Genomic DNA, 27341 nt, shown 5'->3' on the forward strand with positions numbered 1-27341 from the left:
GACCTTGTCCTGACAAGCATACGTTTTAATTTTAACGTATGCACTCGTTTAATATTTCTCACGTAAGCTAATTCAGTTTTATGATGTTATTACATTACAATATTTTATTATTTCGTTTACTATTTTTATTTATTTAGTCGTCTTATAAGCTAACATTATTTAAGTGTGAGCACTAACCTCACATAAAAAAATTATTAGTCAAAATAAGTGGTCAAACATAGACAAACAATATCATCAGTCGTTATGCGTCAGTAATTGTATTCATTGTGCCAGGGCCGATTAATTAACTTTTGCAGGCGGGATAAACGAGTGATTTGTTAAAATACTCGCCTATCCTCACTTCTGAGATATAAGGGGTCTAACCATAATATTAAAAGAACGGTAGGTGTGATCAAAATACATTTATTTGGCACAATGAATATAACCTCTTCCAATCTAACTAACCACACGACAGTAGTACGCTTGTCGCTCAGACAAGCAATTATATTGTATCGAGTTCTAACAAAACAAAACGTACTGACCTGCTAATAATACAATCAATGTAACCACTTGTAATTTGCATCGACTGTCATCGTTCGACTGTCATCGTTCGAATGTCACCTCCCGAATGCTCGTTCAATATTTAAGATGGAGGGATCGATCACGTGACTCTTCACGTGATCGATCGTTACAAATACTTTTAATACTATAGTTAGCTTATTTAATCTAGAAAAATGTATTATAATGACAAAATATCTATATAAACTAAACAGTATCCTTACAGTATAGTCGAGTTTGGTATCAAATGAAAGTCGGTTTACGTATTTAAAATAATTAACAAGATAAAAACAAAAATAAAATAAACGGAATACGTATAGGTATTTGACAATTGTTAAGAAAGAAGATAGAACATAGATTTTTTTTATTTAACACTACATTGAATAGGCAGAATGACTAAAATAGGCACAAATGAATGTTTACATGTAGATATAAAAACTACAAAAATTACGAATTATGAATTTTGATAGAAAGATTACGGCTTACCACAGATACAGTTTATTTTAATCACTATGGTTACTTTTAAGAGACATTGCAATAAATTGCACGTGGTTTTCGATCCTTTGCCGACTAAGTATGTCTCAGTTTGGGGCGAACTACTAGTTATATAGAGTTTAATACTATTACCATTACCTGTGTCTAAGATACCTAGGAACGTTTTCCTTTTTTTGATATTCTGGTTTTTATAAGAACTAGGTTATTTCATACAGCGCTAAAAATGGCAAAAAATGCACCGTAAACAGACGCCTAGCGCATAAAATCGGCAACAAAAAACACAAAATTCAAAACGTTCAGACACAGATAATTTCCTTCTCATTCCGTTACCAAAGTTTCGTTATGATTGCTTAAGTTTTGGAGGAGGAAAATGTCGAGAACAAAACCTCGATTTCTGAGATTTCTACGCAGGGTTTGCGCCTAAACTACAGTTGCTTATCGCACTAATGTTAGGACTTAGGAGCCGCCCAGAGATATTTAAGGCAAATTCTCAAATCTGACAAAGGGGCTCAGCTAGTATTTCCTCTTAAGGTTACACTCTTGATCTCTCGATATTGTCGTGCCGTATTGAGAGTATGTGAGTGAGTGTGTTTTTCTTTCCATAGCAATATGGGTATCAAATGAAAGCTGGTGAAAATACCATTTCAAAAATACAACTTACCATTCGGGTTTTTTTATTTTTATAATGAGTCACTATAGTATCAGTCACTATAGGCGCAACTAGTACCTAGGCTACGTCAATTCTTGGGATTAGTTGGCAAGCGGACCCCAGGCTCCCATGAGCCGTGGCAAGAAGCCGGGTCAAACGCTAGCAAGAAAAAAAAAAACCATAGGGGCCACAAGTGCCATCTTACGGCATGTGTCAAAAACGAATTAGTACGAATGGAAAGTTTTAGACGTTTAATTTGGTCTAAATCTAGCCCGCACCATTAGGGTGTAATGTATCCATAATTCATTTCAGTCAGAACTCTAAATGGTTTCCCATTAGCATACTATTTCTAACCATCACGAAACACCGAAATTTACTCTATTAATTACATAAATAAATCTACTAAACTTTCTCCCTTAACACGAAACTCCGAATGGCTTCAAAGACTAACTAAAATAAATGAATAAAATAACTTCCCGGCATTTCCTGTTAGATCAACAAATCTTACAGCTGTCAGCGGACCGCAAACTAAATAAAACTTTATGCTTTCGTAATAGAGTTTGTATTTGCTGGGTAGGTATTATTGGCTTGCGTATTATTAGGTCGTGTATAAAAAAATCTAGATCAAGAACGGCCTTTATGGTTAGCTTATGTAAATCGAGGCATTATTGTCGTGGCTCCGAATATTTGGATCAAGCTAAGTATGAATTACAAAACGTATATTTTCAGTTAGGTTTTCCTGAAGGTTCGAAGAAATACTTAGTTTAATTATTTACCTCCTCCTCCTACTATATAGTTTGAATTATAAACGTTCATTTGTATGTTATTTATAATATTTTACAGTATTTACAAGCGTTGGTGTGGTAAAAACTTTATGGAGTAGCAAAGTTTATTTAAACCCTTTGCCTTGAAACCCTTGCAACGCTCCACTTTATAATTTTGGAATCTTTCGTTTGCTCGGATATAATTAGCACAAGGGGTTAAACAACAATTTTGCCCCTCTATTATTCGTTTTTGCTATGTCGATAGCGAACATCGGTTCTTTTTGGATTCTTCATCACGCACTTCGAGCATAGCCAATTAATAAATTATACCGGGTGTGGCCACGAGCAAAAAATTAAACTGTAGGGTGTACTCCTTAAACTGGCTAATTTTAGTTTAGCTACTTTTAAAAATAACTTGTATTCTGATTTTTAGCACACTTTAATATTTATTCCAAGACGCAATGTATTGCAAATTTTGTTATTTATTTATACAAGGGATTCCAAAAACTATAAAAGATACATTAAACTTTTTAGATAGTACCTAGTAGTAGTTATGTTTAAATATGGTTTAATTAAAGCGTGCAAAGCAACGCCATTTTTTTTCTTGTTAGTTTTGGGAGTTTATATAACATACAATTCATGAGACGTGAGCAGATCTACAGCCTACACAATCAATAAATGTTAATGAATCGTTCACCATCATGCAATCACGCTCCTTTTCTTTCCGAAGAAAATAAAATGTCACACTTGAATTAGATACGATTTTTAAAAAGTAACCAGGCTTCGATGACATTCAATTTGAGTGTCCGTCTTACGAATTTTCAATCTGACGGTCACGTGACCAGGGCGGCTACCGTGAAAATCGAAATTCGTCAATTGCGGGCATTTTTCTCTGTCACTCTAATGACGTCTTACTAAGAGTAAAAGAGAAAGATCCCCGCAATTTGCGAATTTCGGTTTTCGCGGTAGGCCCCCTGACACGACTCCTGACGCGAGCTTAACATTTCCCCATCACAAAAAGTGCACAGCGCCGCTAAAGAAGTTTTCTCTTCAAAAATCAATATTGAAAATATGGTTTGTTCATAGCTTAAACTATTATTTAAGCATGTCAGTAAATTTGCCAAGTTAAGCCGCGGTCGACCAAGAGCAGTTGAAGCTACTAAATGTCAGCTACCCCCACATAGTAGGTATTTTCTATTTTTTATCAGGTGGGTTTCATACAGCCGGCCACCGGTCTATAATATTTATTTAAGAAATTATTATCCAACAATTAATGAAGTCGTATCGTTCCGCATATCCGATTTCTCAGGGCACAATTGACTATAAAATCAAACAATTCTGTGAACAATTGGCGGTGTATTTTATAGCATAATGATGGTAATGACTTTATTGACTAATTAAACTACTTTTTTGGCTGCGTTTGAAACTTTACTAAGTACTTTTAAGCGCGCGATTGTTTTATGCGATAAACGCAGCGTTGAACGCATGCGTCAACAATGTAGAAAAAATGACAATGCGCTTACCGCTGCGTTTATCGCGTAAATAGTGTAATTAGATAATCTGATGTAAAATGGGTGTCTGATGTAAAACGCGATGCCCCGCGTTTAACGCTTATCGCATCGCGTTTATCGTATAAAACAACCGCGCGCTTCAGTCTTCTTTTTTCTGTTCTCCGGTAGGAAAGCGTTAATTTTGTAATTAAAGGATAGTTTTGAGAAATCTGCTCGTCGATGACACGAATTAAAATCTTAAAGGGAGCATGCACTATATAATATCTCATTCATAAACACGTATAGATAGATCTAAAAATAGAAATGTTCCTAGCTTAAAGAATAAGATAGTTTACTTCAAGTAAGCATATAAAAATGCGCTTATAAACGTCAAATAAAGATACACCGGCTCTAACACTACACCTCTGACCCGAGAAGATTTAGAAAAGAAAAGAAAAGAAAGAAAACATTTATTAGTAACATTCGTTACGAGTCGGTTGGTAGATTGACATTTAAAGTAAGTATCTTCTTCCTCGCGTTGTCCCGGCATTTTGCCACGGCTCATGGGAGCCTGGGGTCCGCTTGACAATTAATCCCAAGATATGGCGTAGGCACTAGTTTTTACGAAAGCGACTGCCATCTGACCTTCCAACCCAAAGGGTAAACTAGGCCTTGTTGGGATTAGTCCGGTTTCCTCACAATGTTTTCCTTCACCGAAAAGCGACTAGTAAATATCAAATGATATTTCGTACATTAAGTTCCGAAAAACTCATTGGTACGAGCCGGGGTTTGAACCCGCGACCGCAAGATTGCAAGTCGCAGGCTCTTACCGCTAGGCCACCAGCGCTTCTGACATATAAAGTAAGTATATACTTATAAAATTAAAGCATCATTACAACATTAATGAAGATATTAAATTTTGTACATATATTTCATACATTTATGATTTTTTTACGAAATCGTTCATATCATAAAATTGCGCCTGTAGGAGCCATTGTTTAAGTTTAAACCCCTCCTCAATTGGAGGAGGGTATCCCAATATGGACCGGCAAGAAACTCGGCGGCTTGGGTACTCATTGAAACATAAACAGCAATATTGTGTGTTTATGTAATGATTCGTGACATAATTATTTGCCGACCTCTATGTTGCATAATAAATATTTAAGATACACGGTTTGTGTTTGTTATTAATGCCGTAATATGCATTGAAGAGTGTTGACAATGCATTGCATTAAAGGTCATGTTATGTCTATTAGCTGAATAAAGCTTACATTCGGTTTAGAACTGCAACAGCGTTATCGGCAATGTCACTGTCAGTTTCAATACAACAGCAACGCAACGCAAAGCGCAAGTAAAGCTTATTCATATTCTATTTTGACGACCGGTTTGGCCTAGTGGGTAGTGACCCTGCCTACGAAGCTGATGGTCCCGGGTTCAAATCCCGGTAAGGGCATTTATTCGTGTGATGAGCATGGATATTTGTTCCTGAGTCATGGGTGTTTTCTGTGTATTTAAGTATTTATAAATATTTATATATTATATATCGTTGTCTAAATACCCTCAACACAAGCCTTATTGAGTTTACTGTGGGACTTAGTCAATGTGTGTAATAATGTCCTATAATATTTATATATTTATTTATTTATTAAGGATGACTCACGCTAGATCAGTACGAGTCCGGGCCGTGGTGTCCGACGGGTGATCGGTGATCACGTGATCTTTTCTATAGAAAATGAAGTGTCGGGCACCTCGGCCCCGATCTGGACCGTTCTAGTGTGTTTCATATATATTATACTCAAACACACCCAACTTGTCAATAGAAAAAGGCGTGATATTAAAATTTTCTATGGGAGATCAACCCTTTGCGCCTACATTTTTTAAATTTATCGCCTTTTTCTACTGAAGAAGTGGGTGGGTAATTAGATACATTAAATTGGATCACTTATACGCGTGCTCCCGTTGTTACCACTCGGTATGGAGCCAAACATGTCAAGCAATTTTCGACTAAAAATACGTGCGTCACTCGTTTTAATGTACTTATTCAATATGTCTGTGTTTCACGAAAGTTCGGTTGTTAAGAAAATTGACAGTGCCGGGTCAAAATTATTTTCGTTGTCTTGTTTTGGACCACTCTGTCACGCATTTTTGTATTTGTGAACGTCAAATGGTGCAACTTTGTCGCTTACCATAAGGACGAAATTTGCTTGTATCTTTATATGAATAACCTGTCAGAGCGTCCCTTATGGCAAGAAACAATGTACTTTTTGCTGACGAGTGCTATTGCATGTATGTTAGCTGTAGATTACATTTACCAAAACAAAAAAAGATCTCATACAAAAAGCTACACTCCGTCACATATTTTGGGGACAAAAAAAAAGACGACGAATATAATTTTGACCCACATCGATGCATCGCCCATTTATCGTTGCCCTAACGTTGCACCCGCAACGCTACAACATGCAGTCACCTTCCGAATGTCACCATAATATAAGTAGGTATAAAATAAGACTTAAAATAGCATCTTGTCATGTGACCGGAGTGACAACGTAACGTAACTAAATTATACACATAGGTAAAGGAAAACATGGAGGAAAATATTTTAATTATGAAACCTTGACCGGACAGTGACTGACTGTTAGAAGTTTTTGTTAATACCTATATTATGGAATGTAGGTCTATAACTAGATAGAACATTTTATTTATTTATTTATTTAAAAGAGAAGTTACATCGGCTATGATCACTTATCTGCCAAACTGCATAGCAGTTTTGTTATGATTTATGATACAATACTTAATTATTGTTTCATACAAACGACATCAATGGGCTTCGCGATGCGTTTTGCACTGAAGCAGTTAAATTAAGATATTAACATTTGTTTTATTATTTCGGTTAACTCGTAGAAAAAGCATTGTAATAGTGCCATAATTGGGTCACAATTCTTTCGCTTTGTAGTTTTTTCGGCCCCAAAAATTGTGACGGAGTGGAGTTTTTTTTATGAGGTGAAATTTAGTTTTTAATTTTTCTCATGCGTATTATAATGTACCATGTGTTTTACTCATTTCCTCAAAGGTTAACTGGAAGAGATCCCATACAGGGATAAGTTCGCCTTTGTTGTATTTAATTTACTCTGTAACTGTGTTTTTCGTGTTTTTATTTCTATGTACAATAAAGTATATACATACATACATACATATAATGTACAGCTAGGAAGACATGCAATAGCACTCAACTCTTTTTTATTTATATGATAAAATACTAGACTAGAAGCGTGATTGAATGGTCAGAAACAAGACAACGAAAAGTATTTTGACCCAGTAATTCAGTCACACTCACAGGTCCAGGCGGTTTTGTATTTGAATGGTTAACCAATAAATCGTATAACTACCCGAAAATATAGTAATTATTCATATTCAGATATTTTTGAATATATACCTTCTATGATCTATCCTGATGGAGACTGCCCAAGGTTTCTATAAGTAGTCGCGTTACGTACTCTTCCAAAGGATTTGGAAGAGTAGGTAACCGAACAGAGGGTGAAGAGTGATTAGGGTGTGAAAGTTTACAAGTGTTCTAGAGGATTGTTCCAAGGTAATACTAAAAAGTACCGTCGTGGGAAACAATGTTATTCATACTTTGGCGCCCGCTGGTTTACTCGTATAACCGCTATGCACTTGCGGTTTAGCTGTGACAATCAAATATGGAAATGATTTCGAGTTTGTAATTTGTATCTGTAATTTTTGGACCCTGGTACGTTCTTAAACTACGTCCAAAAGAGAGGTATGGGCATTGTAAATGTCATCTTGCTTTGTGTGGTAGGGCACAGCACAGCGGATCATTCCAGATCTAGAGCAGAGCCCAACTGTGGAAGTTACTCCACCTTACAGAAAACTGCAGCCAAATAATACTAGACCCTACTCATACTTTTGTATTCCTGCCGGTGTTAAGACGATACTAAATAACACAAACTGACACTTGACAGTATCGTCAAGAAAGCTTGGATCTGTAATGGCTAAACTTATTTTTTTTCTTGATGTTTTTTTTTTATCAAATTGTTAGAACCGAATTCGCCTCCTGAAAAGATGGCGTCATAATGACGTCACGCGATGGCGTGCGTGAATCACTGTCACCTGGCGAAGTGACATAACGTTCCACGGAATTGTAACATGTATACATACCGCTATTAAATTGTTTGCTTGTCTCATTATAAAACTATGACGCTAAGTGAATGTGCATCCCGTGTAGCCAACGGGCCGATCGTTAACGCTCCGTAGTGAACGAAACGCAACTGTCACGGTAGCACTAATATATAAGAGTGATAAAGAGAGATGACTACGCGATTGGCATGTTGGCTACGCGGGCTGACGTCATAAGCTTCCTGCATTATTGCAAGTAAAACTTATTGATATTCTATTTTAACATTAAGGATGACTCACGCTAGATCGGTACGAGTCCGGGCCGTGGTGTCCGACACTTCATTTTATATGATGGGTGATCGGTGATCACGTGATATTTTCTATAGAACACGAAATGTCGGACGTTAGTAGGTTTACAAGTTTTGTCAAGTAAAACTTCTTTAGCGGCGCTGTGCACTTTTTGTAATAGGGAATTTTTTTTAAACTCGTGTCAGGGCCAGTCAGGGGTCACGTGACCGTCAGATTGAAAATTCGTAAGACGGACACGTGACATCACGGTGACGTGCAAATTGTCATCGAATCCTGGTTACTTGTAAAAAATCGTATCTCATTCAAGTGTGACATTTAATTTTTTTCTTCTATTTATTTAGAAACAAACAGTCATATACAATTTTTGATCAAAACTTATAGACAAGAAATAGGCCTATAGGTAGTTTATAAATAAATATAAATAAGTCCGGGGCTATTCCATAAAATGAAAAAAGTCTTAAATCTGTATTTTACAATAACAAATAGATACTATGTATACCTGCGATATGCGTGGTGTCCCGTGTGAAAAGCTACGATCGCGCTCCACATTGTAAACAGTGAAACAATTCTCGCGAGACCCAATTTTAATACCTACTATCAAAACTCGCAAATACTAATACTTTTATTATTACTTACTTATTTATACGCACATAGAGCCAGACCAAGATAAGTTGGCAGTGATTTTGATAGACGGTGCAAGTGTCAAGTAAACGTCTTAATTTTATAGAAGTTTGACGTTTAAAATAACACTTGCACTGGCTGAGCTATCAAAATTGCTGCCAACTTAGCTTGGTTTGACTTTAGTGTCTTCAATGGTAATACGCTCACCGCGATTTTAGGCATATTCCACACTAATCTTTAGTTTACTTTCATTGACATAAGTCTAACATCATAACGCGATTGGTTAAAGAGTTTACATCACGCGCGCGATTGGTCGCAACACTCGCAACTAGTCGCGTTAGACTGCACGATTGGCTCGAATTCGTGAGTAACACCACTGAACTAGCACCTTAGTGCCCGTAAGGCCCGTCCTTAGATATGTCAATGTTTACTTTATTTGATGACATTATCATTCACGACAAGATGACACATATTCCCATGATGTAATGTAAGCGATATTCGGGATGTGGGTGAGCACCCAAACAGATGCACTTAACGGTTTTTACAGCAGTTGTGGGTTTTGGGGCAGTACAGTACACCATGTGTTTATGAATACGCTATAGCTCATGTTATACTTGCCCCTGACTATACTCTTTTATTAGAGAGAAAAAACTGACAGTTTATGGGCGTGTTCTTCAAGATATTACAGTATAAAGCATGATTCACGCTTCGTCCGGGTCCGGGCCGAGGCTTCCGACCATAGAGGTATAATAGGTATAGAGATGAAATGGTGGAGCCGGCAGATAATTGAACGAGATGCTCTTATGGAACTTTCAGTAGGAGTAGCAGAGAAAGCGCTATGATCGTTTGTCCTTTTCACAGTTTAATATTTTTTATTCCCCATTGTAAATTTTAGTTAAGTACGGTTTTTGGTGGGCAACAAATAACCCGACCAAATTACGTAGGTTATTTTTGGTAGGTTATTTTGCGCATTGCGTTAATTGCGTGTGTTCTATCCCTCATGTAGGGCTGCCATCCGTCCGGGTTTTCCCGGACACTTTTCATGTAAGGAAGCACATTAAAACTACATGTAAAATTAAGGCTCTTATTTTTTAAAAATATTATTTTCGAACTCGTCCGGGGAAAAAATGCGATTTACGCCAAATGTTCGGGTTTTTTTGAATCTTTGTCCGGGTTTGGCGAAATTCGAGATGACAGCCCTACCCTCATGTGATGATGTGATCCTACCATCTATGCGTCCGACACTTGTTTTCTTTGACGGGTGATCGGGGATCACGTGATGCTTATACGATGCTATAAAATAGGTACTGAAGTGACCCGGACCCGGCGACGGCGGCGACACTAGCGTGAGTATCTTTATTTCATATGATTCTGGCAGGTAGGTAATTTTTTTTTTGTGGTATATCTTGGTGTTTCGTTATTTTTTTTTGTAGTTTTTCCTAATTTTAAAAAGTTACTAGTACGTATACCTACTAAATAGCAGTTTATCGTGTATTGCAAGCAATGCAGCGTTCTCGGAGCCGTAAAACACGGTAACTACTTTGTTCTGGCCAGCGACCTGGAATTCGCGTTATGACATTTTTATGGCAGTTTTACGAGGACATTATGACGGTTAAATTTTGCCAAAAGTCGTGCTGGGATACGGAAGTGACTAGGCACAAAAAATAGTGGACGAAATAATGAAATTTTCTGGGTATTGGGGCCGATTTTTGAAATCCGAGCGCTCGATTTCGTCTCTCGAAAATCTCCGGAAAACGGCGAAATGCTATTTTTGAAATACGGCCGTTATAAATTGGGAGTCCAGTGGTATTCACCACTCGTTGTAAAGGTATAACACGATATCAAGCAATAGAAATTCAAAAATCGGCCCCGTGCACTGATAAATATCGATAATAAGTTCGAAGTCGACGAGTGCGACAAGATTGGAATATTAGAAGCATATAAGAACTCAAATATAAGTAGAATTCCACTAAGATAGGATTTTTGGAAATTCAACCCTGAAGATGGGAAAAATGAAGTTAATATTTAACGGCTTTTACACACACGAAGTCCTGGAAAGTGGCTAGTATAAATACATTTTTATTCTAAATTCCTACTTCGTAGTACATACCTATACTACAACAATGGTCCAATTTTTAAATTATGTTCGTTACATTTATTTTCGATCTAAGATATACTATTACATAGTTAGTTATCTGTTATGGACTAAAGTTACATGAGTTTACGATACCGAACTTTGAGAAAACATTAAAAGATTTCACGTGTTCATCCGCGCTGCAGACTCCGTGAAACTGGGTCAATGCGGGAGATTTCAAATTTAGAACGCGGAACCGCTGCACCGCCGCGGTATTCACTATCAAAACAAACTACTCCTATAACTATAACTGATTGATTTTATTAGGACATTTACATACGCAAACAGTGACACCATGGTTCCATTTTTATCGCTTGTCATTATGCCTGTCACTTTCGCACTTACATACTTGTTAGAATGTGACAGGCATGGTGACAAATGATAAAGAGCCGACCATCTTAGCCCGACAAGTACCTATAGTATAAACTTGTGTTTTTATAACTCAGATATCTGGCGGGTATCTATGGCTAGGCTAGCCAATAGGAGCACAAGGACACTACCTACCTTTTCTGGAAGCGCTTCGTCATTTTTTTAACTCTCTTATTAAATCATTACTGCCTTCGGTGAGACTTGAATTCCAGAGGTCGCCAGTTCAAGTCTCACCCGAGGCAGTAATTTCTTTTGCTTTCTAAGTCGGTGTGATACAATCTCATACCTAGCATACATAGACTTTCAGTAACAGAGTGTAAAAACACCTTAAACGTCAAATCTTATGAAAATATGAAGTTTTAAGACCGGTCTGGCCTAGTGGGTAGTGACCCTGCCTATGAAGCCGATGGTCCTGGGTTCGAATCCCGATAAGGGCATTTATTTGTGTGATGAACACAGATCATCGTTCCTGAGTCATGGATGATTTATATATATTTAAGTAGTTGTATATTATATATATCGTTGTCTGAGTATCCACAACACAAGCCTTCTTGGCTTACCGTGGGACTTAGTCAATAATTTGTATAAGAATGTCCCTATAATATTTATTTATTTTAGTACTTCCACACTTTATAACTTTACAAACACACACACGCACACACACACACACACACACACACACACACACACACACACAAACGATAAGATATGAGAAAAGACATGCCCGATTATTTTCACTACTTCCATTGCGAAGGATATGATATGATCTCAATATGTTATTTCTATCTTATGTAAACAATTGCATGAATCAATGTATGTTTCGAAGCGAGATGAGTTCATGTCTCAATTTAGCAAGTGATTGCAAGTCAAAGGTCTGTTAGATTGGCGGGCTCTCGATAGGAGAGCAATTTAGCCCGAGAGACGACCTTCACGCAGGTTACATCATTTAATAATTTGCATTTAACTAGGGAATGCTAACCGGTTAACCGGTTAACCGGTTACCCGGTAATTTGACCAATATTACAGTCGGTAAAATACCGGTAATTTCCAGCCGTAACCGGGAATTTACCGAACGTTGTATAGGCAAATAAAAATGTAACAACCTGTTGAATTAGCCCATCTATGTCTTCGTACTTACAAAAAAAACAATTACTACGGTTTACGATTACGAAGAGACACTTAAAATACTTACTTTTCTGCATCTTATGATCTCGTCGGAGTAGGAACTAGGAAGCAATGTTTTGTGACAAATGAGTGGTTCTCGCCACCCCTACCCGACCCGCCTTACTATGTTCAGTGTCCTTTGTTTTAGTCTGTAGTGTCCGACAAGTGTGGAATGCGAAAGAACATTTTCTACCGCTGGTTACTTGTGTTCAAGATATCGTTCACGAATGTCTAAGCAACGTTCTAATTAATCGCCTAGATATTTAACAAACGCAATTATTTTATACATAATTAACAGAATGATCTGATGATGACATGTTCCTGATTCCAACTCCTATCTTAAGATCCCGGTAACGATTTTAGAGCAAAAATTTTAAATTGATAGATTTAGTCGTTGGAATTGTACACCTTTTGTTACGTAATATCTAAATAACAAGTATTGGTTTCTATTAGCACGTTTTTTCATCTTGCCTTTTAATAATGAGGTCGCAAGCGTGCGTCCCCGGTAATAGGTGACGAGAAGGGTTAGTTTTTAAAAATTCATATAAATTATGGTAGTAAATTATACAAAATGATGTATAAGAACAGTTTCAGCAAATGTACAACATGATTGTTTAAGTATCAAAATTACATTGAAATTAAGTCAATTTTCAGAGAAATTGTCACTTGTTTTGAAGTAATTTCTGGAGAAAATTGATTTCGTCTAACTTTCATTTACACTACTTCAAATTTATAGTAACAAAAATGTAGTTTATTAAAGTTGAAGTACAGGATATGTGTAATACAAAATTACCATTTTTAGCAGTCCAAACTTAACGAAATTTTCAAATAAGATCGACAAAATCACTGCTTTTCGCGCGTTTACCTAAACGTCCATCAGAAAAAAACCATTACTAATTAAGTGAGTCTGTTAAAAAAAAAAAATATAATGAAAGATAACAAGACGTGCTAATAGAAACCAGTACTTGTTATTTTTAATAGTTAACAAAAGGTGTACAATTTCATGCGCTTAATCTATCAATTTGACATTTTTGCGACTAAAATCGATAACGGCCTCATAAAGTGCAATTTTGAAGTAACTAGTGTTAAAATGATATGAAACTAATCTTGAGTTAATTTTTTTTTCTTATATTTACTAGATTTTAATGAGTGTTGATTACGGTTTTAGTTACTTTAATAACAATATTATATTGATAGATGTGTAAATGCAAACTTGTATGACATTTAAATGACGACTGTCACTCTTTAGTTATAATTTTTGTTACCCTTTGATTACTGCGATTTTTAAAGAATTAAAAAAGTTTAATGTTGCTTATTTAATGTACAAGTTCATTTCGCTTTGAAATGATACATGTTTGATTTTTTATTTAATATGATTAGTAAATATATCTTGTTTAATGTTTATAGTTTATTTTCATTATTTTGTTTTGTCGATGTTTCTATAACGTCCGTCCGTCGTGTAACGTAAAGGTTACTGACGAAAATAAGGACACAATCAATAATAATGCAAAATCAATGTTTTTTATTTCATAAACGTATAACCGGTAATTTACCGGTTAACCGGTTAGTGGGACCTCGCGTCGGTAAATTACCGGTAATGAAAAACGCCCGGTTATTGCATTCCCTACATTTAACGAGTTTTGGAAAAGATGCCGATTCTGACTAACGGATTTTAGAATACTCACGTTCATTATTAAATAATTGATTCAAAGCATGTTTTAGTAAGAATAAATTCAATTGACATCTCAATTTAGTGTAGTTTGGTTGATGCTCTGTAAGAAAGTAACACCGGTTACGTCACTTAATATACTGATATTAGTGAATTCATATCTGTATTGAAATTTGGAAAAAAACTGGATGTTGGCTGTAGGACTTAAATATAATATAAATATAAATGAATATAATAAGGATATTCTTACACAAATTGACTAAGTCCCACAGTAAGCTCAATAAGGCTTGTGTTGAGGGTACTTAGACAACGATATACATGTATATAATATATAAACATTTATAAATACTTAAATACATAGAAAACACCTATATGACCCAGGAACAAATATCCGTGTTCATCACACAAATAAATGTCCTTACCAGGATTTGAACCCGGGACCATGGGCTTCATAGGCAAGGCAGGCCAGACCGGTCGTAAAAACGTTACTAAAGGACTTGAAAAGGTAACTAAATTTCTGCGTCAAGTTAGTCCTCGACTATAGGAAATATTCGAGATCTTAACGAACTATCTGACACTGGATGAGAACGAAGTATACTTAGTTGTTTTTATTTTAGCTAGTTAATTAAGTAGACCATCGTAAGCACTACACTATCATAAAAAGCAAAATACAAACATTATAAATAAAAATTTGCACGGCATAATGTGTCAGACATAAAAGAGGAAACAATCGAAAAGGTTTCGTGCACGTGAATTCACATCTCGATTTAGTGATGTGATTAGAAATCATAGAGGTCTGAATATATAGTCTGAATATATATAAGATAAGCGTGGAATGTAGCCCGAGAGATGACCTTCACATGTGTTACGTCATCGAACATCGAACATTCAACGGTCGCTTGAAATAATACATTATTTTATTCGTAAGATACCAGTAAATCAAATGGATCTTCTTTAGTGTAGTGTAGGTTGTTTATAAAAAAATCTACCCAGGTTTTATGGTGCGTGCAGGTAATGCTATATTTTTGCCTTCTGATTAATGCATACTTCACAATAATATTAAGCAATTTGAAATGTTAAAATTATTTATGTTATTCTGTAATTTAGTGTAGTTTTAGGATATACATTTTTTTTTAATAATTTTAGGATAGTTATTGCTCGTTTTTATTTTATCTCGCTGTGCATGCTTATTTTACACTACCTTTCTATATATTGTAAAACAAATTTGAATGTTTTTTTTTTATACTACGCCGGTGGCAACAAGCATACGGCCCGCCTGATGGTAAGCAGTCTATGTAGCCTATGTACGCCTGCAACTCCAGAGGAGTTACAAGCGCGTTGCCGACCCTAACCCCCTCCCGCCCCTCGTTGTTGTCTGTTTAGATAAAACAGTGCCTAACAGACAGGTCAAACAGTTTAGCCTTTAAATAAAATAAATAAATAAATGGAGAAGTAAGTTATTCTGAATAGAATGTTGTGCAAATGTGTTTTGATTGTTATGCTAGTATGAATCAAAATCTACTATAAATTCAAAAATTCAAAATTCAAAAATTTATTCTGCAAGTAGGCCTCAAGGGCTCTTTTACAAGTCAATACAACATTTATAGTAACATCATATAGTGACATGAAAAATACATAACAAATTTTTATAAATACAACAGCCAATACCTGGGTAAACATTACATTATAATAATCTTAAAATAAATAATTACTACAATACAATAGAGATGTATAGTCTCTATGGTTAAAAACACATTAAATCTGGAGATGTAAAAGGTCCCCAATGTCAGAGTACTATATAGAGATATAGAGATGTGTAGTCTCTATAATTGTTAAACATATATTACCTACACAAATAATGCCTAATATAGCCTAAATTAAGTTCCTCAATACACAGTTATCATACTCGAATATGTAAGGGTAATAGAGACAGAAATAACTAAATTTCGATATTCGCGTCAGGCACTCTGGACTCTAAAAGTTGTATTATGTATCTTAAGAGAATATGTAGGTAGATGTGATTGAAAATAAAATGCATGTGCATTTTGGTGTTGGAAATTAAAAAAAATATTTTTATCGACATCCTGTCTAAAAAATAAAAGTGATTATTAAATAATGCGTGCGCACCGCGTGACAGTGACACATCCGACAAACCGTGACTTTCATATTGACACCAGACTCGTCTCGTCTCGTCAGCTAAAATACAAGACTATTATTAGAATCTAGAACTTAACGTCAGTGGGCGATACATGCGTTGTTCCTCTAGAAATACTTGGCAGGTTGCGTTTACCTTCATGACGTTATACCTGTTAAGACAAGAATATGAAATAAAAGACTATTATTTGAAAGAAATGTAATGTAGAATATGAAATAAAAATTTTGGTATAATACTTATTTTTAGTTAGTAGCACTAGAGTATATATGTATCAAAGAAAAAAAAACTTATTGTAAGTTTTGTGCAAAGTGAATTTATCTCAATAATAATACTTTTGAACATCTAGCAAAACTCTTAACTTATTCATAAGTTTTAGAACATTTTAATAGGTTAATTTTAGTTTATCTAGAGAGTTGTTTTGTGTTGCCTCCTTTGTTTTATTATTTCATTTTTGTTAATCGAATAGAAACACGAACAATCAATCTAACATTCAACTTAAAAATTGAAGTATCATTAAAAAACGCCGTCTCTATGGGAATCTGCTGGCACGGCTCCACGGAGTTTTATTTCAGCCAGCAATTAAATAACAGCTGACATTCACAGCGTTACGCTGAGCTTGTGTTTATTATTAGGTAGTTTCCGTGCATTGGGTGACACGTGCGAATTCACGGTCGGAACTCAGCCTGAAGACATTTTTGATGTCTATAGGTACGAGTACAGTCGACGACCTTACTCCTCGAAGAAATTTTAACATAACTTTGACGTCGAGTGTAATTGCTGATAAATACTTTCTTTTATTTTACGAGTAGTAATTTCATATTTAATTATTTTCATTTATTATTGTCGAATTTTCTTTATAAAACTGACGCATATTAAGTAGCTTTTGTGTGTCACAAATAATAGCCCTTACCAGGATTTGAACCCCGGGGGTCCTGCTTCGTAGGCAGGGTCACTGCCTACTAGGTTAGTTAGTCTAGGTCGTTATTATTTATAAATTTATTTATTTAATCGTATGGCGTATTAACATAAACATTTCAAAAATATATAGCTAAATAAAATAATTATAAATCTACATTCAGGGTCTCAAGCCACGAGATTGCGTTTGTGGTTGTTTATTTATAAATAAATAAATATTATAGGTCATTCTTACACAGATTGACTAAGTCCCACGGTAAGCTCAAGAAGGCTTGTGTTGTAGGTACTCAGACAACGATAAAACCCCAGTCACATCATGGCTCAGGAACAAATACCTATGCTCATCACACAAATAAATGCCCTTACCGCGATTCGAACCCAGGATCATCGGCTTCATAGGCAGGGTCACAACTGTGGTCACAACCCAATAGGTCAGACCGGTCGTCGTATTAGGCAGTTTCCGCACATTTGATGACTTGTGAGATTCACGGTTGACTCTCGAGCTCACCCTGCCCTGGCGATGTGAAGACGATGTTTTGGACACAGTGTTATATTTATACTGGTGAATGGAGACTTAATTATGAGGTATAAGTACTATTTTTAAATATTAATCTGTCTTTATTTATAAACGTAACGAGACAAGGAGAATAGATACAATATTCAAGGAGATGCTCTTGGCCTCTTGCATAATATTCAGTCATTTTGGAGGCAGATAAAGAAATTTCTATTTTCAACTTTCGTAGGTCCTTAGACTCTCGGTCTTAAGAGGAAATATCAGCAGAGCCCCTTCACAGAATTGAAAATTTTAGGTAAATATTGAGAATATTAGTGCGATAAGGACAACTGCAGTTTAGGCGAAAAATCCAGCGTAAAAAATTCAGAAATCGTGATTTCGTTCACGACATTTTCCTCCTCCAAAACAAAATCAATCGTAACAAAATTTTGGGAACGGAATGAGAAGAAAATTATCTGCGTCTGACCGTTTTGATTTTTGCGTTTATTGCTGCCTATTTTGTATGCTATGTCTGTTTACGGCGCATTTATTTGGCAGTTTTTTGCGCTTTTTAAAGTACCCTAGTTCTTAAAAACAAGAATTAAAAAAAAAAACATACTGACACTGTTACTAATATTGAACTCATATAAAAAAAAAACCACTAGGGCCAAAATCCAGAGAGAAAAATGTCGAGAACGTTCATATGGAAAAACTACCACTAATGTTTCCTCTTAATAACGCACGCACTAAATTAGTACGAGAATTACGAGATCGTCTAGGAGGTCGTCTCTTATTTAACAATGTGTCATAGTTTTGAATATATAGTACTAAGTATTTCTATATATTATATATATCGTCACTAGTACCCACAAGTCCCACAACACAAGCCTTATTCAGCTTACTGTGGGACTAGGTTGATTTGTGTTAGATGTACTTAATAAAAAATATTTGTTGAAATTTGAACTTTAATACTTGTTAATAGAGTTGAATATTATATCCGCCATATATGGCTGCGTATGCGGTAAGGGGTTAATATTATATTATTATACAAAGAGTTAAATTGAGATTTACAGATACCAATGCCTATGGTTCGTACATTTGTCCCATAGCAATAAATCGATAAGAGAATCGATAGCGGCGCGCCCGCGGCGGCGGGTCAAGGCCGCGAGACAAGGTCGGGATGCCGCGTTATATCACGTTCATACATTGTATTCTTATGAACCTTTATTTCAGGCAACTAGAGGCCCATAGAGAAATACCTTAAACTAACATACATATCATAACAATATATTTTAATTAATAATTATGGTTGCGATGCATTGCGCAACCCCTCAGCTTATATCCCGCTATTGTCCGCGTCTGCGCCTGCGTGTAATGATGACCGATGATTGATAAATACAAAATTCAAAACAATATTCTGCAAGTAGGCCTCAAGGGCTCTTTTACAAGTCAATACAACATTTACAGTAACACCATATTGACTATAGTGACATGAAAAATATACATAGCAACATTTATAAATACAACAGCCAATACCTGGGTAAATATTACATTGTCATAATCTTAAAATAAATAATGACTACAGACTACAGTATAACGGAGATGTAAAAGGTCCCCAATGTCAGAGTACTAATACTAATAAGATTTGGAGGTGTAAAGTGTCTCCAAGTGTCAAAATGAAATTTATATTGAATAAATCGCGTCAAGGTATCGCGTAAAGGACTTAAAATATGTTCATGACAGAAAGTAAAAAAAAAAAAACTTTTTTTACGGTACAATTGATTATACAAAGTGATAGATTTTTGCCCGGTAAACTTTACACTAAAATTAATATAAATACCATTTTAAAGTACTCAAAGCTCTTTATGCAAGAAGTGGACTCCGGCTGGAGCAAAAAGCTATGGAAACTTAGCAATAGACAACTCCAAATTATAACAGGAATGTTTACTGGCAATTATGGGGTCAAAGAAGTTTTGGTCAGGATGGGACACCCCGACAACACCGATTGTCGAATGTGTGGCGAAGAGGAAGAGACAGTAAAACACCTGATGTGTGAATGTCACGCCCTCGCCAGGCAAGGAATGAAGGACTTTGAAGCAGGCTATCTGGAACCATTCAAAATACTACGCATGAGCTCCATCATCCGGCATATGGAGATGTTAGGAGAAGCTCTTGTGTAGTTGACGGATCTTTCCTAACGGGGTAGTTACACAAAAGATCCCTATGGGTCTAAGTGTATCCGCAAGGGCCCCCGAAAACCATAAGATAAGATAATATAAATACCAACTACCCGGTCCAAGACCTAGAAGAACTCAAACATTCAGCGTCCCCCGATAAATAACTCTCGACAATGGAACTTAGCGACTGGCCAGCTGCCAATATATTAGTTTTTGTGCCAACTACTGTTCACAACACAACTCTTGAACGTTTCTGATACAATTTTATCTAGAGATTCATAATAATTATATATTATTATAGGTCAGATATATGCTGGTTTTGTGGTTGAGAAGATTTGTAAATAATAGCAGCAACTACAGAGGTTATTGGCTGAGGCAAACGTCTACATATAATATAGTCATTTTGTTCCAAAACGTCGTATGCATTAGGTTATTCGGGAGATATTAGACTTTTAGACCGAAAGCGGGAGTGTGTTCAATAACCGTCCGTCTGATACATGGGGATATTTTTGTCCCTTGATGAAGTAATGCAATTTTAATTGTTATTGTTTGACATTAAATTTGCGTGTAAACATGTTTACTACAAGGCGAATAGTGTACTTACAATTCAGTTTTTTTTCTATTCCTATGCGGTTATGCCATATATTACGCGGGTTATTTAATTTATATAATGGTAATTTGTCCACGCTGGGTATCTTGGTAAGATATTTTAAAAACAGCGTGGTAATGACAGATGTCATCCATACAATTTATAACCTCGCAAAATTGTATTGAGATATCCAAGCTGTTTGAATAACATTAAATAACAATAAAATACTTACTGTTGATGTAGGCAACAAAAAAAATCGCGTATAGACTAATGATATTTGATTAACAAATTAAAAACAAATTTAGGTGATCTTTCTTATTGTGTGAGACGCCTTTCTATGTGGTTTTGTCTGAGATTATGTAAATAATAGCAATAACAATTATTTGGTGTTAAAACAAGCTTTTCTTTCCTGCTTGGAGCCCTAATTCTAACTCTTACTCATCTTAGATTCAAACTAAAAGTTCTTACGAAGAGATTAAAAAGAATCAAGACAACATATTAACTTGCACTTGTAGTTTTTGCATTAGACGATTAATATTTATTAAACTTTTAAATTAAGTACATCCAAAATTAATTATATTATCCTACACAGCATTGATGCGAGGGTAGACATGATGCTGTAACTTTTAACATGCCATTCCAACAATAGTTTTTCGTGACCAAATACTAAAACGATTTGATTACAATCGTAGCCATGGCGATAAGGAACGTATGAGGTTTATCGCCAAGGCTTAATGGTGTTGTTAATGTTGTTTTACGGAGAAATATAATTAAATGCAACCACGTTTTCAGACATGAGACCGTCAGGAATTGTTTGCTGTATACAATAAGTTGCCTGTTTTGGAAAGAAATTATCAGGATTTCTCAAATTAGATTTTTACAATCATAAATAAGTTTTAGTTATTTGTTTTACAAGGGGGTAAAGTTGTTGTTTAACTGCTCATGCTAATATTGATACCCGAGCAAGCGAAAGATCCGAGAAGTTGAATCATGAGCGTAAATTTTTCACCACACCAACGTGAGGAAAATATTAACTATGAAATACCAAAAAAAACAATCCGAATCAAATCCAAACGCACGCAATAAAAAATATATCATTCAAAATCATAATTTAAAAGTCAATTCTACCAGCTAACATAAGGAAACCACTCAAAATTTGCATCTGATTATTTGGCCCCACATGTGGATAAAATGCAACTTTCTCATTTGTTTCTTCACTTCGTGAAACAACGGCTTATTACCAGTACCCCTAGTGTAAATAAATTCGATTTCCAAACGTGACGTACGCGTTTGCGTTTAGTCTCATTTTGTATTGGATTTCGAAAGAGCGCGCCAAGCGGGACGTTTTGGAACCTCAAAATCCTATACAAAATGAGACTTAACGCAAACGCGTTCGTCACGTTATGATGTCGATCAAAGTTACACTAGGGGTACTGACCATCATGTACTTATCCAATAAATTTAAAATACCTAGTATTTAGGTATCCGTGCCTCCCGCTTGGACCACTTGAGATAACACCCTTAAATCAGCCCTAGTCGAGTGAATTTCTCAACTAGCAGCGCCATCTATCGCGCCTCTCAAGTACCAACGTCGCCCGGTTAAATCGGTGTCGCGGATTAAGGAGGCAGACAACAGGCGATCTTATCGTAAAAAGCAATTTGTTTCAGACAACCTTTCTATTAGGTACCTTGTTTTCTTACAATACAATATGTATCTTTCTTCAGTGTAATCATAAAACGCTAAAACATTAGTTAAATCATGACCGACGCACATTAGTCAGAGCAATTCGTGCGTAATTTGACATTGAGTAGCGAAGCTTTTAGGCTGATTGATAATGTCAGACAGATGCTGTTCAGGCAAGGCCTACCTGTTTGGGTTTGATGTGTTTATTTATATTGGCTAAACAATAATTGAGTACCTTACTTACACTGAATTAGCTATTCAGTTTGTCTTACTCTGTCATTTTGTTTTTTTGTATTTGAAGGAAAGAAACAAATTGAGGCTTGTATGCGCTAGTGGTCTAGCGGTAAGAGCGTGCGACTTGCAATCCGGAGGTCGCGGGTTCAAACCCCGGTTCGTACCAACTAGTTTTTTTTTCGGAGCTTATTTGTACGAAATATCATTTACCAGTCGCTTTTCGGTGAAGGAAAACATCGTGAGGAAACCGAACTAATCCCAACAAGGCCTAGTTTTACCTTCTGGGTTGGAAGCTCAGATGGCAGTCGCTTTCGTAAAAACTAGGCCCACGCCAAATCTTGGGATTAGTGGTCAAGCGGCCCCAGGCTCCCATGAGCCGTGGCAATATGCCGGGACAACACGAGGAAGAAGAATGAAAAGCGCCGCTTGATTCGGTTCGAAATTACTTCGTTTCAGTGCAGATTTCGTATTCCTGGTAGATCTTCAACTCGCTCCTCCTTTAATAGTTTTTCATAAATATGTTCTATCAACCTATATGTAAAGGTTAAACTTACTTTGAATATTATTTAAGTTATATCATTTTTCATCCTTAGTTTGTGATTCTGATTTGTACACTCATATTACGTTTATACGTCTGATTTTCTTCTTTTATTTATTTATTAAATTATTTAAACTTTATTGCACAAATAGAATAAAAATACAAATGGCAGACTTAATGCCTAAAGGTTCAACCATAGGGCTAAACAGAAATGTAAAAATGAGGCAAGATCTTTTCGTAAGTGAATTTAATTTAAATCTTTATCATTAGAATCACAATAAACATCTAATGGGCGGCGTGCATATCAACATAATTTTATTTTATTTTATTTTTAGACAATCTAATGAAATTTGAATTATTAAGACCATGAGACAACCACAAATATCAACAATTTACATGTAAACCCCCCTAATAAGTGGTATAATAGTAAATATTCTAGGAAATTATTTTCCCCTTACTAATATGTAAGGGGGTCACCCTATTGTAGGTGGTGACGAACCCTCACTTCGATATTTGTTATGATGTTGTAAACCATAGCAACCTGCCATCATGACAATAATTATTATTGGTTGTTAACTTGTTACTTTAATTATTTAAAGACTATACAGGATGGGGTGTGGAATTTTCATGCAAATCGGGAGTTATTGAGACTCAGTATTTTATTATTATTCCGACATCGGGTTTTAGATGGCCAAATTTAATGAAAGGGTCCTATAACAAAAAACTCAAATATCGATGCTTCTTCCATATACTTCTTTTCGTTCGAAGTTTTTTTTGTAGCATATTTTTGTAAGCATTACCTGTTTTGAATTTTGGAGACTTAATAAAGCTTACACAAACCGATTATAAATTACTGCTATTTAATGATATGAATACCAAGTTTCAAATATTATTTTAAATTAAAGAAGAAGAGAGTTGAATTATTATACTTTATTTATAATTTAGACAAGATTATAATTATTATTTAAGGAATATTTAAATCTAGGTACCTATTTCAAGATTGTTTTAAAAAGCTAAACATGTTTATATCATGCAGTCACAAACAATATACAATTTATGGAAAAATAGCTAAAAAATACAAAATAACTTAAACTAATCAACTTAACTTAACAAAATAACTACTTAAATCTATGATGTGGCAAATATTCATAAATTAGTGAAAAGAACGACAGTCAAGATGAAGAATGTACTTACATATGATGTGTGTTTTATTAATAACATATTACGTATTAGATTGTAAAAAACATATGAACAATATTGGTAGTTAATACCAAGGTTCGTTATAAAAATAACTGGACAAGTAATGATGCTTCATTCGATTTTCTATTGGAACATATTATTATGTTGTTCACTCAATCACAAATTGGTTCATTATTCCGATGATTGTTCCTAATCACTTTCGTGAACACGTTTTTGCAGAAGTAAGGCAAATCTTAGCTATTTGGTGATACGTCGGTAATAGTCAGTTTTATTGTCTTTTAGCCGAGTTGCCCCGTAATTTTATTGCATAAAGAAGATCGGTAGATAGCTTAAGCTACGAGAGTTCTTGTCCTATGTCGGTCTTCTCAGCTGCAAATTTAATTTTTTTTTATATGCCGCTCTTCTCCACATTGACCTTACTTATAATTAAGGTCCATTCTACTTTGAATGATCTAACCAATAATGAGTGCGTGTCTAAGTAATCGTTTGTTTGTTCCAGCAAGGCATCGGAGTGGAGCTGGTGCGCGCGTTGGACAGCAATCCGCCCAACGTGTCCAACGTGTTCTGCGAGTGCGACTCTAAGGACGACGTGGTAAGTGTTGCCTTCCTCACATGTAGTCTGTCTCTTTCATCAGAGTGGAGCTGGACAGCAACCCGCCCAACGTGAAGACTGAAGACTTACGGGGCCCATGGGTCTATGACCTTATCGGGCGGCTTGCCGCCGTCCCAGGCCAAAAACGTCCACATACATAAGCGATTATTGCCTGCCGGCAGTGGCCTGCTGCCACCTCTGCGACTACAGATTAGCAGTTGAGAGTCGAAATTTTTTCGCCGTACGGCCGCCCGCCGACAACGGTCTGATGTAAGATTGACAGGGCCCTATAAATTGACGGACTGGTAATCAATCCCTTTACCGTTGTCCGACACTAACAACTTTTTCTTGTGACTTGTTAATACCGTTGGCTACGCCAAATATTTCCAAATCCCTATGGGTTATACTCTATACTACAAACCAAACCACACAAACATCGACTCATTTCGATTCCTTACCATAAGGCAATCCGTCCGCCTGTTTGCCTCCTACATCTTTAAAAATAATAATTCCTCACTATTGCTTGTCCAGCCTACCACAAGCATCGAACATCTGAGCATATAATACATTCCTTGTAAGAATATATTATAATTGACCTAGATTAAGCAATTAATGTAAATAATTGTATATATATCCTGCATAATTGTATTCTGCATGTAGATATGAGTATTTAACGGAAATAAAATCTGAATCTGAAGCTTCGGCTATTTGCCTCTCTGTCACTTTAGCAAATTCGAGCTACGTAGCGAGCGAGATATGTAGACAGACTAGGAAGATAGACAAAACTTAGATATTTGCGGTTATAGCCTTTCGTTCGCGTAGTAGTTGTGAAACTGACTCAAACCTACTAGGTACTTGTATAAATTCAATATGATGGAAGTGATAAGTTTTATAGATAAGTTTAAGTAAGTACCTACCATTGATTTTAATTTGAACGAGTGCCCTATTCCGCCGCAATCCTATTTGAGCGGAACAGACAATTGGCTAATTGGAGTTAGCATTAATGGGCAAACAAATTGACGTAGAATTGTACGGACGATAACCAAAAGGAAGCTAAATAAAGCCTCTCTTATAGATTAGTGAAAGTTTCGAATTTGTAATGTTGCATATTGTTTGCCACATAAGTACACCTAAATAACAAAGTAACAATATAATTAGATCTTTCCAGTCGGTATTATTTACCTTTTATATAGCCGCATGAATCTAAAACTTTGCTTGTATATTTTTTTCCTTTAACATCGATGAAAATACATTAGAAATAGCCTAAACCTAAAAGTTCCACCACATAAGTTCAATGCCCATTTTATAATATTTTTTTTAAAGCCCATAAATAAAATTTATTTAAATTAATCCGATCGTAGCCGTCGCGCCGCCTTTTCGGCCTATTAAAAAAAAGAAGTAACATAGTACGCAGGGGACACCCGGGTTTGAACCGGGGACCTATCGATCTGCAGTCGATTGCTCTACCACTGAGCTATATCCCCACTTGCGTTGTCTCCTGAAAATATAGTGTAGTTAATATAACATTTGCTACGACCACGAAAATGTTTTGAGTTGCATATTGCAAAAAAACTTTTTCTTAGGGGACACCCGGATTTGAACCGGGGACCTATCGATCTGCAGTCGATTGCTCTACCACTGAGCTATATCCCCACTTGCTAATACTCTTGAAAATAAAGTAGTTAACAAATATTTGCTACAATAATGAAAATTATTTGAGTTACCTACTGCACTAAAAAAATTACTATATAGGGGACACCCGGATTTGAACCGGGGACCTATCGATCTGCAGTCGATTGCTCTACCACTGAGCTATATCCCCACATAGCATTCATATTGAAAAATGCGACTATATTCTAAATAACAAAAGGCTATCGTAGGCACGTAGGCGGATAACATTCCTATAACGCATATCAAAGTGAAACCTCTTTTCTAAATTTAAACCTAAATACTGTGCAACACGGTTTATTATTGAATTTTATCAACGAGCAAAATACGATGTATGAAAATGAAAATGAAGTTTGGTTCGTTAGTTTTCTATCTGCCCATATTACGTTGAACTTTGACAGTGATCGTTAGGTAGAAAGCGTTTGAAAATGGAAGGGTCACGTCGGGCTGGTTAATGATAATATATTTTTTAAACATTGCGTAAAAACAAGTAATAAGTGCATGCTATTTGAGTGCCTTCGATCGATTACCTACAATGCTGATATCAAAAGGTAAATTAAATTACTGTTTGTATAGGTATGGGAAAAAATGATTTCGATTTCATTCTAAAATTACAAATACCCGCCGTTTTATCAAATCGATCATCTGGTCTGATCTGTGGAAGTTGCTCAAGACAAATCCTGAAGTACCTACTACATCGATTCCTCTCCTTTAGTGCTGGTTGGCTTAAAAATATTATCTGATTTTGACGGTATTATAAG

At 35.8% G+C, this 27341-nt stretch overlaps 1 protein-coding gene and 3 non-coding genes across 12 annotated transcripts in view; 1 reads left to right on the plus strand and 3 right to left on the minus strand.

Annotated features, from left to right (window-relative positions):
- LOC133531104 (uncharacterized) overlaps nucleotides 1–27341 on the plus strand; it is a 109251-nt gene that overhangs the window by 55871 nt on the left and 26039 nt on the right. For all 9 annotated transcript variants that reach the window (XR_009801457.1, XR_009801458.1, XR_009801456.1 and 6 more), the window contains exon 3: nucleotides 24820–24912. Coding sequence is in view for 5 of the 9 variants with exons in the window: in XM_061869208.1 (XP_061725192.1) it covers nucleotides 24820–24912 (93 nt within the window). In the remaining 4 variants the exon portion in view is untranslated. The remainder of the gene's footprint in view (nucleotides 1–24819; nucleotides 24913–27341) is intronic.
- On the minus strand, nucleotides 26325–26396 carry Trnac-gca (transfer RNA cysteine (anticodon GCA)). Its single transcript has one exon. It is a non-coding gene; the product is annotated as a tRNA-Cys (tRNA).
- On the minus strand, nucleotides 26494–26565 carry Trnac-gca (transfer RNA cysteine (anticodon GCA)). The gene has a single exon. It is a non-coding gene; the product is annotated as a tRNA-Cys (tRNA).
- Nucleotides 26663–26734, minus strand: Trnac-gca (transfer RNA cysteine (anticodon GCA)). The gene has a single exon. It is a non-coding gene; the product is annotated as a tRNA-Cys (tRNA).

Source organism: Cydia pomonella, chromosome 24 (genome assembly GCF_033807575.1).
Source record: "Cydia pomonella isolate Wapato2018A chromosome 24, ilCydPomo1, whole genome shotgun sequence".
Taxonomy (NCBI): domain Eukaryota; kingdom Metazoa; phylum Arthropoda; class Insecta; order Lepidoptera; family Tortricidae; genus Cydia; species Cydia pomonella.